Here is a 12033-nt window from a genome sequence, read left to right on the forward strand (position 1 = left end):
GTCAATATTTTTGGTTTTTTGTGTTTTTTTCGAAAACGGTTTTCTCCTAAATGTTACTATACCTGAGATATGGCGCTTCAAAGTATATTCCATACATGACATGCACACATTTCCACGCCACCTGTGAGGAAGTGTACTCGGCGCGTGTTTTTTTATCGTGGTTTCCCCTGTAGGCCTACTCCACTAACTGTCATGACAATTTTAGGATAGTTTAAGGGAATAATTGCCGTCAAGTTCTAATATGATGTCATTATTGATATTAACTATTGGGTTAACTATTATTGTGATTGTTTTAGATTTATCAGATTCATACAAAAACTCGTGGTGGCCTAGTGGGTAAAGAACCAACCTCTCAAGTATGAGTGGGTCCGATTCCAGGTCAGACAAGTACCAATGCAACTTTTCTAAGTTTGTATGTACTATTTCTAAGCATATCTTGGACACCAATGACTGTGTTTCTGATGGCACGTTAAACTGTAGGTTCTGGCTGTCATTGAACATCCTTGGCAGTCGTTATGGGTAGTCAGAAGCCAGTAAGTCTGACACCAGTCTAACCAAGGGGTATTGGGTTGCCCGGGTAACTGGGTTAAGGGGGTCAGATAGGGCGGTCGCTCCTTGTAAAGGACTGGACCTTAGCTACATCCGGTTAAACTGGAAGCCGACCCCAACATAGTTGGGAAAAGGGCTCGGAGGATGATTTGATACTACAATCATTTTTGCAATTGCAAAAAATAATGTCAGGTGTTTTTCTGGAGCAGGTGGGAGTAAAGTTTTAATAGGGTCCAGATACATAATGTATCAATTTCCAACCCCAGTCTTCTGGATAAAAATGGAAATGTCGAAGGAAAATTAGCGTGCGATAATTTTCTACAACTTTAAAAGCGGATTGTCGCGACTTCAGCTGTTTAAAAAATTTTGTTCTGTGTTTAGTGATGCAGAACCATGCCTTAGGACTGCAGTACGCTGATATTTAGGATTTAAAAGTGGGCAATCTAGCCTTAGCGACAAGTCACGTGAATTTAATTCAAAACCCGATATGACCCAAGATAATATCGAGGCTATGCGGCAGTTAATTGTCGCAGACCAACATGTAACATACCGTGACATAGATCCGTGGGCATTACGATTGTTTTACATTCCCCAAAATTAAGTAAAGTCTTCGTGGTAAACGTTTCAGCACACCTGAAAAAGCTGTTGACTCGTACAAATCGGCCAATTTGACTACCCCCACTTCAGAATGGAATAAAAATTTCAAGAATTGGGTTTAATGCATGCAAAAGTGCATTAAATATCGCGGGGAATTCTTTGAAAAACAATAAATGGTATTAACCTATTAGATTGTCTATACTTATTTCAAACGACACAATTTAAAGGCAGCCGTCGTATGTACGTGGCTTATATGTGCATATCATGTGTAGTGTGACTCTTTGAATCGCGATATCTCAGGAATGGTAAGATTTAGGAGAAAACTGTTAATGCCATTTTTGTAGAAAATTTAAAGATATACAACTTTGGTCTGATGTTTTTTTTTGATAAAACTTACAGTTTTCGAAAAAAAAACAAAAAACCTAAAATTTTGACATTTGACCTCGAATAACTTTTGACGCACACATGGGATCGATGGGGACTTTTAGTATTTTATTTATAATAATCAAATCTAGCTCTCCACCAAAAATCAGCTTTGTGGGAATTTTTGTTATTTGACCACTACTTTTATGTCTATTTTGACCGGGCTATAATAGCAAAACACTAAACCGCAACTTACAGATACAATCGAAATATTTATGAATAGAACTGAATAGATATTTCAGTGCCTATTTTAAATTATTTATTTATTTAACAGTTTATGTACACGGTTGATGAGATGACAATAAAAATAGAACAGTCAAGTACAAAGTCGCTTATGAAATCCCTTCCAGCATGGCCGCTATGGGAAAAGGCCCAAAAGACAAAGGCTAATTAAACAAGTCATAAACCAACATATGAAACAAACCTTATCCATAGCCAGAGCATAGCAGCTGGAACTGATGAGCGAGACGAACCAGAAGGCGAGCGAGTCCGCGTTGGAGACGAACACTTGGATGAAGTATAGCCCGCTCATCAGATTCACCGCGAAGCTGCCCAGGATGCCTGCTGTCTGTACGAAATGATATTGAGATGAATAATATGTAAAACCGTTGTTACAAACAATGAACAGTAATTTCACGTCAATTGTTTGCTGTCGCACGAGCGATTTGTACGGGCGGTGTTACGAATTACGAATACGTAACACCGCCCGTACAAATCGAGTGAAAACACTGGCTTGAATACCATCGTTAAATTACATTAACAAGCCTTACATCATTTATCTATAAAGCAAACGTGCGAATGTTGGAAAAAATATACTTAGAAGTCGAGGTTAATTTATTTGTAATGTAGACAAATAAAGTTTACTGATTAGATTTCCATTAGCTTGTTTTTATTTTATTTATTCTTGAGGAATTGTCAATGTCTACGATTGAATTAAATAATTTAATTGTTCTGAAAACTGGATTTATGAATATAGTATATAGTAATAATAACTTACCCTAGCTCTATCAAAGAACGGAGTCAGCATAAAGGCGAACGTGATGATTGTAAAACCGAACAACAGCATCAACAAAAATATTAAGATGTAGGATGAATGCTGGAAAACCTGAAAATAATACAACAATTACTTTTTGTTTTATTAAAAAAACTTAATAACGAAAAAGTGGGAACAAGTTTTCGAAATTTCCCGCCTGAGCGGTAGCTGTCATGTAATTTCTTTTTTTTTTGTGGCCAGTATTTTAACCCCGATCCAAAAAGCACCTATGCTTTTTTATTATTTTTGTTTTTTAAGGAATCTGTAAATATCTGTGTAAATCTATAAATGTAAATAGTTGTTAAAGTGTAAATAAATCGTTATTATAAAGTAACATATATAAAGAATTTAGACTTACCTTCAGTGTAAATAGTAGCACGGTACTAACGATTGATAATATTGTAACGAAGACTGCGTATATTAAAAACCATGAACCCCTAAAAACAGAAAGGTCACAGTTTATTTACAGTAAAACGAGTTGGAATTATTGATGTCGTTTACAGATTGTCAACAGGAGCAAGACCGTCTAAATTACTTTGGAAAACTATTGGAGAACTATTAGTCTTACCAGTACACCGAATCCTTCAGCCCCATAATCCTCATTCCTTCTCTGATCTTCTTCTCCTTCTCCCCAACCACGAACATTAGGAGGTAGGTGATGAACTGAGAGAGAGTCATCACCATATACATGGGCATGATCACCCGGAAGATCACCAGCCAATCACCAGTGTGCTGGCGCTTTGGAAACTGCCGGAGGTCTATTCTAGGAGGCGGGATTGGGGCATCCGTGTCATACTGTCAAAAGAAAATGAATTGGTGAGCATTTCTTGAGTTTTTTCGTTTAACAATGATTGGAAATTCTTTGAGTTTTTAAGTACCCAAAAGCTATAAATAAAATATTTTAAATTATGTGTAAGTTGCTAAACTTGTGTTTTAACTGCTTGAAAAGAATTTAAATTGCGTATCATCCCGCATGAATTCATCTTAGTGATCACTGCTTTTACAAAGGCTCTAATCACTTTGAGGTTAGGTTTGCTCACCTTAATCTTAATATAATCAATGAGCGTCTGCAAAGCCAGGAATCCAGAGTAATAATACTGCAGCACAGGACACGTGTCTTCCCTGTGCATCTCTGACAGCGGTATGAGCTGCCCCCCTCTAGACCAGTCGGAAGACCAGTCCTTCGTGGTACTCCTCTCGCGACACTTTGCTGGGGAGGTCGTTAAGGTCCGGGTGGACGGTGTACTTATGTGGGATGGGTTGGTTCTGATGGTATACCTGGGTAGACGAAAAAGGATGCTTCAATTTGCTTTGATGAATCGTGGCGTGCACCTACATATGGCATTCAAGACGTTGATTTATTTCAGTACATTTCTAAACATCAAAGAGCTTGCACTGAACATTTCTAACGACAAAAGCGCTTGATGATGCTTGCCATAAACAATTTGTTCGCACCAGTGCTAATGGTCACTAACATACGCTCTCAATTATAGACGTAATCGAAAGCGATAATGCTGGCTGGCTCGTATTTCTTGATATACTTATGACTTAAAAAAAATTTGTAGAGATTGATGAAGAAGATTAATCTCAGATACTACAGGTACCTATTGATAAACATCCAATATTGCGCATTTAAGGTAATTTAGTAAATGACTTACGCCCTTTATTGTGTAAAGCAATCAATGCATCATCATGCATCTTTTATCCATTGTTGATGGATGTTGTGAACGACATTTTATGGCGCAGTAATTTTGAGCAATTACCTTAACAGTACACGCATATTGCAAACTTTTAGTCATCAGATAGTTTGATAGGACTCATGGAGATAAATGGTAGTAACAATCAGTATGAGACCGTTAAAAGTTTGATTGGATTAATTATTAACTTCAAAGAAACTGTCAGTCAACAATGCGAGAGCTTCAATTGCGATAGTTCAGAGTTTTGTGAACTTAAAGTCATAGTTTTTACATTTAATTTTTGATCGACAGGCAGAAAGGCGTTCCTAGAGTTTACGTCAAATAAATTACGTAACATTTTCCAAGTATCTCTGCTGGACAAATTAAGTCTAAAATATATGTGTCATGCAGTATATCTTACCTAAGTGCTTCAGTATTGGATGTAGGGTCAGTGTGAAAGATGACGGCGATGGGGAAGTTCCTGGCGTCGTTGTGGTACGCGTCATTCAGCTCCGAGTTGTTGTTGTACTTGATCCAGCGGATCGGGTGCTGGTGGGACTCCGCGAGCAAATTGTTGATCTCTTCGAGGAAACCCTATAATGGGAAAAACGTCTTAAATTGTGCTATAAAGCCATATAAATTAAAGTGTGCTGCAGTTTAGTTAGGTAAAGACACGATTCGCGAAAATTTCGAGATGTGTAAAGAGAACACAAATAGGTTATATATTGCCATCCAAGAAGATAAAATGAGGAGTTTTTAGATGCATTATGTTTAGTTTTAGGTAAGTAAATATAAAAAATAGTTTTAAATCTGTGAATAATATGTAAGTAGGTACCTGTATTAAAATTACATTTAACAAAATTTGGTATAAAACTTTGAAAAAGAAGAAAAAAAAATATTAAATTACATATATAAAATTATCCCGTACCATTGTTCCGTTGGCATTAAGCCAGTCAGCCACAACAGCAACGGAGTGGTTTTCCGGGAAGGCGTCGTGGTGTATCCTGAGCAGCCGGCCTGGTTTCCGAACCTCCGGGAAGTTGGGGTTCGGCACCAGCATCTTCAGGAATATCAGTACACCCAGAGAATACAGCGGGACCAGCACCTCCTGGGAAGTTTAAAAATTATTGTTAGATCTAGGGGATCACTCGATCATAACCTACCCCAATCGGAATGGAAACCAAGTTATGACTGTCAAGTCTTGTAATATCTACATGAGTAAAAGGTCATTTCGTATTGGTTTGAAATATGGTAGCTTAGTAAATATCTGATGAAAATAAGTAGCAACGCTTTAAGATTATCGGAATGGGCGAAGCCTATAACGAACGATGTAAGTTTTGGCAATAACAAAATAACCAGCAATGGGTCATTTACTTAATAGGCCGTTATTCCTCCACCATACATTAACCAAGGCCATTCATAAAAAAACAGCCATAAAAGGAGAAGTACTCACAGCAAGGGTCTTCCTGGTATCCCGTTTCTTGAGCAGCAGGTTCCTGACGACGGTGGCCCACAGCTGTGGCCAGAACCTGGCCGGTGGTCGGGTCCCCATGGCGCCACGCAGTCGACTACCTACCGCCACGCAGTCCAGTTCGCTTCTGTCCTTCTCTCCACATTTCCTGATGAAGAAGATCTTGGTTTAGTTTGCAATAGAGTTCAGGGAGGTAAAGGAGAATTAATAAAAGGTTGATAAGTACCTACTTAAATACATAAATAGGAAAACCTTTAAAGCCAAAAATTTAAGCACCCATTCGTCATGTGTTTTAAAAAAAAATGTATGGAGACTTTTCTTAACCACGTGTCGAAAGTCTGTTTAAGCTTTTTTTGTAGTAAGACCGTATGTTTTTGTTTGTAGTGGTAAACTCCGAAATTATTGTCAATCAAAAAATATTAGCCAAGTTGAGTGACGTAACGTAATCAGTGTCCACAAAATCTGTAGTATACTTAGTTAAACGTAAATATTGGTTTAGGAAGATAATAAATGACTGAAAGCGCTTATCATCTAGTAGTTACTAACTTCCGAGTTCGTAAACTGTCTGTTTAACGAATAAAATAGCTGATTATAATAAAATAAGTAGTTGTTGAGGCAAGTAGAATTAGGGGCTTTTGTAAATTGAAACGTATCGTTTTTTGGATGAAAACTATTGATATATTTTTTTGGTTTATTTACCTATCAAGCCCTAGTATCAGACTTTTCTCAAATCCGCCTGACGGCCTTTAACGACAAAGAGTGAAAACTGCAAGCTTGTTCTTGTGCTTTCATCTCTATTGTGACTACGAAGATTGGCGTTCATAATCTAGACTTTAGAATTTCACTTTGTGATCTCATCTTCACTTTGTGTCAATAATCCACCCTATTTAGTCGAAATAGATTTCAAAATACAACAAGGCTAATTGTCCAGTCACAAAATAGACTAAACAATTACTGTCAGAAACGGTCAAGAACGTTTGTTTGTAGTTTTCAAAGATATAAAATTGGCAACATTTTTGAATAGTTTTGAAGCCAACTTCTTATGTTTTGTGAAGAAACGAGACATATTCACGCTATGTATTGAGTTTGACGTCATTCCCAACAGCTGTTCGTCATGTGTTCGTCTATTTAAGTGTTTCAGTTCACCGACACGCTGGCTGACGTATAGAAACCGACTGACAGAGAGTAATGACTTGTAATGTCTTAAACTAATGTCTCGTGGTTACGTAGGCTGGTCAACGTTGTGTGTGATCGTCATCTCGCTAGCGTTTTCGCACTTCAGTGTTAAATATGAGAGTTAAATTGACAAAGGTCTGTCTGTCTGTTACTGCCTTTTTTTTTATGTCCCACTGCTGGGCACAGGCCTCCTCTCACACGGAGAAGGATTGAGCATTAATCACCACGCTTGCTCAATGCGGGTTGGTGATTTCAGACTAAATAGTCCAGGTTTCCTCAAGATGTTTTCCTTCACCTTTTTATCAGCCATTGGTGTCCAAGATATAGTTAGAAAGTACATACAAACTTAGAAAAGTTGCATTGGTACTTGCCTGACCTGGAATCGAACCCGCACCCACATACTCGAGAGGTTGGTTCTTTACCCACTGGAAGGGTGGTAAACCAGCCATTAAATCGCCGATTTGACAAATTGATGGCCAGTTAAGGGTTGGTTATGGTTTGGTTATAGTTACAGTTACATGGTGCATGCTGGAGTTAATCTATAGAGCTGGTTTTTCATCCCTATCTTTATTTTTTTTTTAATTTTTGTGTTACAACGCATATCAGTGAAATTTGTATGCAATGTAAAATTGGGAACGTTACCAGTCCAAATAAAGCAATATTGGCTGAAATTGTTTCAGTAGAATGAAATTATTTAACACTGCCGTCGCTTTTTTAATGCTATTTTCTTAATGGTCTAAGTTTTCCTTCTTAGGTCCGAGGTTAAACATAAAACGGTTAACTTAATTGTTCTATCGTGATAAGATATCGTTTCGTTAAATTACGCTGTTGCATAAATTATTTGCGATAAGAAAAGTGACATTAATTTTCTTAATTTTCTTGAAGCAGTGTTTTGTCCTGTCTGAAATCACACGATTAAATAGAAACATACATCATTCTTCTTCCAGGTCAATCTTGTAAATTCTTTATGAAAATGTCAATCCTCAATAGGCAATGTTTAACCTTCTTGTTGCTTTCTTGATAGAATTTATTACCTGAATGTGTGTAATATTACCGTGTTTAACTGTTTACATTTCCAAACTTTTGTGCTCTTCGGGTTTATGTAGCATTTTAACTCCACATCGTTAAGCCAAAAGTTTAATCCAATTTTCAGTCTCTATGAATGACCCCATGTCCTCACACGTTCATTGTGCCATATTCACAGTTGCCTAATGCTAATGGTTCCCTAAAAACTTAATGTTTATTATTTCTGTGTTGAATTTCAAGGGAAACGGCAAATCGTTGTCAGGGTAGGGCCGTAACAGAGGGGTGGTCACGGCGCCCGGAAGTCGCTGCATATTGTATTGCAAGGGGTTTCTTTAGGGTGTGTTTTAAAACTGTTGTCATGACGAATTTTGTCATAATCAATGGCGGGAGTGCCATTTCCTACCGGAGCTGCAGGATTGTATTCCCAAGAAGGGTTAGTGCCAGGCAGGCGGCCGGCTGTAACACTTATGCTAAATTGCAGTATGTTAAGGTCCGAATATATTATGAATAGAAAACTATGGAAGGAGAAAACATGCTGCGCCGACTGAAGGGCAGGAGGATAAGCTGCAGGATTCTACGAAAAAGTTACCGCGATCCTGGTACATAAAGGGCTCAAGATTGAATGGAGGGTTTAAATCAGTAAGAGTCTGACACTTCACGCTGCACCCACAGCGGGAGGGGTCATTTGATTACTTCCCATGAAAAAAAAGGACTGCCATTGTCAAGCGACGCGAAGTCAGAACTTAGTTAGCAGACGACACGATTCTTGATATGAATTTGAATATATTCGTTATTTTTTTATTTCTTTGTTTATTTTTTTGTTTTGAGAAGGTCAACGGTTATATTGATATTGTTGTAGTGACCCCGTACAACCTTAATGGCTAGGTACCTTAAAGCTACTATGTATTTATTTGTTGTTAACTAGTAACACTATGTATTACCTATGCAATAATTCATAATCGAAACTGTTGATGATGATAGAGTCGTTAATTCAATTGTGGCCTGCTGTGTCAACTTTATAACCAATTAAGGTTCTAGCAAACAGATAGGTAGTTAATTAATATTGCTAAACATTTAAAATCCAGTAATAGTAACCTACAGCGACTTTACTGAAGAAGTTTTCACGGATATTCCAATAACTCATCTTTTTAGCATCATAGAAAATAAAATACATCATCACACATGCTTTTTGGAACACAATTTACTTACTTAACTAAGCGCCTCGCCCTTAATTATTAACCAAAGCATATTCACCTTCCATTTAGTAACGATACTATTTAGCTTGACCGACTTAACGAAATCGGTTCTATTGCCGTGACTATATGACGCACCCTGCTTGTCTTGAGTTAATGACGGGCTATTAAATTGACACGCTTTGACCCGGTATAACCCGTGTCTTTTTGGTTAATTCTATGGGGTATCTGACGTGTATTTTTATGGGGTCTTTGGACCCAGAAGAATGTACGAAGGGGATTAAAAACTGTGGCAATAAATTCATTGTATTACATATGTAGGTACATCTTACGGTCAACTTTTGGTTCAGGGAATTAGTAAGAATCGATTTTTGAAATCGCTTATCTCAATTGGACCTATGTAGGTGTGTAAAAATTGGGCAGGTTGAAATGTCATATTTAGATTCATCATCTGCCTAGCCTTTTCTCAAATATGTTGGGGAGGACTTCCTAACGGTTAGGTTAGGACCTAACCTAACTACCGCACGATTTCCTACGAGGCGGCTTGTGTCCTGGCCGGATCCCCGCCCTGGGACCTAGAGGCGAAAGTGCTCGCGTCATTATACCAATGGCGCGAGGAAGAGCGGGTACGGGGCTCGAGGCCGGTGCAGCGGGAGATCGAGCTGCGCCGAGAGGAGCTCCGTCGAGTCCTAGTGGCGGAATGGCGGCAAAGGCTGATGCGCCCTACCGCCTTACCGCCGGCCTTGCTACCGTCGAGGCGATCCGGCCAGTACTCGACGACTGGCTCGGGAGAAGGCACGGCTCCCTGTCATTGAGGGTGACGCAGGTACTGTCGGGGCATGGGTGCTTCGGCAAGTTCCTGTGTCGCTTAGACAGGGAGCCGGACGCTCGGTGTCACCACTGCGTCCATTGCGGGGAGGACACGGCGCAACACACGCTCGCTGAGTGTGTAGCTTGGAAGGAGCAGCGCCGTGTCCTCACAAACGAAATTGGAGACGATCTGTCGCTGCCGGCTGTGGTGCGGAGGATGGTCGGCAGTGCAGAGTCGTGGGACGCGGTGGTTTCCTTTTGCGAGGAAGTGATGTCGCAGAAGGAATCTGCGGAACGGGAGAGGGAGATTTTGACTCTCTTCCCCGGTCGCAGAAGGCGCACCGGGCGCAGGAGAAGGGCGGACAATGCCCTCTTCCGCCCCCCATGAATGGGTTCAAGGGCGAGGGACTTGGGGAAGTTCCCGCCCATACTCAGTGGACCCGAGGCAGTGGCACGCGCGTGTGTCGGCGCTTGCCCCTGAGGCGATGCACGGGGTAGGCGAACACCTCACTACCCCGTGCAAGAGACGAGGCCCGTGCGAGGGCCAGCACTAGTGTGGGGCCGCGGAAGAATCTGGATTCCCGCGGCCCCGCGCACACGTGCAACACACAAGGGGGTTTTAGCCGGTAAGAGTCCGGCATACCCCTCCGCCTCTCCCCAGGCGGAGGAAGTCCATGAGGATTTCCCCCTCCCAAAAAAAAAAAGGACCTAACCTAACCGAAGTACCAGTACTGAGTACCAATTTTCTTACAAGGAGGGATTCTTAAAAGTTATTCAAATTATGTAACTAAATACCACAGACAAAATCCTTTGTAAGTAGCCCTGTGACATTAACATAATTTAATCTTGTAATTCAAAGGCCGCATTCTAACCATTCTCACCTACAAAAGCGACAACAAACAAATAACTATCCTCATACAAGATTCCCTTACCTAGGTCTATCTTCAAGTAAATACAATCCGTCTAGCTCAAAGGTTAACGAGCATAAGTCTGGAATGTGTCTGGATTTCAAACGCGCCAGACAGCTCGGGACATAGCTAATAAAACGCCCACTACACATCAGACTAGACTGAATTGTTTGTGTACATTTTAGAAATCTAGACTGTTACATTATGAGCTAGACTTCTGAAGTAAATCAGGTACTGATTTGCGTAGATGGAAATGTTATAATCAAGAGTTCTGGTTATGAGATATTTTCTTTAGCAATTATATCATATCATATCATTTATTGCGTTCCACAAGTTTCACATGGTGTTACAAAAGCTTACAGCTACGTACATTTGTGGACCCTGTTAGGGCACAGCAACATTTGGCATTTAATGCCAGTACATTTAAAATACTTAAAACTAATTCTAAATTATTATGGCGGTAGCTTTAAATATTAGGTATAATAGGAATAGTTAATTTACAATTAAAATTATATATTATATTTCTTTATATTTGTATAAATATATATTAGGAAATTATTTAGATATTAGCTATTTTAGTGTATTGTAGTGTGTATATTGTTTATGTATGAATAATATTTATTTTGTCGTTCATGTATTCTTGAATTGTATAGTATGCCTTTTTAGTTAGGATTTCCTTAATTTTATTTACATATACATTATACTTTGGTTCGTTTTTTATAGCATTTGGTAATTTATTATATATTTTTATTGCCATTACATATGGACTATTTGAATGTAATGTCATACGTTTTTTTGTTTTGTGTTTGTCTCCTCGAACTCGAATAACTCGAGCATGTAATTCGGTATCAAAAGTTACACAACCATTATAAACGCAAAAAGATTGCAACTTCGTACCTGATTGCACCTATTTAGACTGGAAATCGACCCCAATATAACTGGGGAAAGGCTAGGCAGATTACGATGCATATAGGTACCTACATAAAGTTCGAACAACAACAGAATGTCAGCTATAAAACTTTACAGCAAGGAAACACGTGCCGTTCATAAAACATGTTATTAATCACGTAAGTAGTTTTCCACGCGGTAAACACAGGGTATTCTATGTTAAGGTCCTAACCATGGAGAACAAAATGACTAGCGGAGATGTCATCGAGCAAAATCTCTTAAG

The 12033-nt window shown here is 39.2% G+C and overlaps 1 protein-coding gene across 1 annotated transcript in view; it reads right to left on the minus strand.

The window, feature by feature from the left end:
* Positions 1-12033, minus strand: part of LOC124639503 (cholesterol transporter ABCA5-like) — a 40926-nt gene that overhangs the window by 15656 nt on the left and 13237 nt on the right. Inside the window, exons 2-9 of the mRNA XM_047176903.1 lie at positions 5732-5897; positions 5207-5386; positions 4700-4872; positions 3643-3880; positions 3171-3397; positions 2961-3039; positions 2567-2674; positions 1994-2137 (exon numbers count right to left, since the gene is read on the minus strand). Coding sequence (XP_047032859.1) covers positions 1994-2137; positions 2567-2674; positions 2961-3039; positions 3171-3397; positions 3643-3880; positions 4700-4872; positions 5207-5386; positions 5732-5897 — 1315 coding nt within the window. The remainder of the gene's footprint in view (positions 1-1993; positions 2138-2566; positions 2675-2960; positions 3040-3170; positions 3398-3642; positions 3881-4699; positions 4873-5206; positions 5387-5731; positions 5898-12033) is intronic.

Source organism: Helicoverpa zea, chromosome 19 (assembly GCF_022581195.2).
Source record: "Helicoverpa zea isolate HzStark_Cry1AcR chromosome 19, ilHelZeax1.1, whole genome shotgun sequence".
Lineage (NCBI taxonomy): Eukaryota > Metazoa > Arthropoda > Insecta > Lepidoptera > Noctuidae > Helicoverpa > Helicoverpa zea.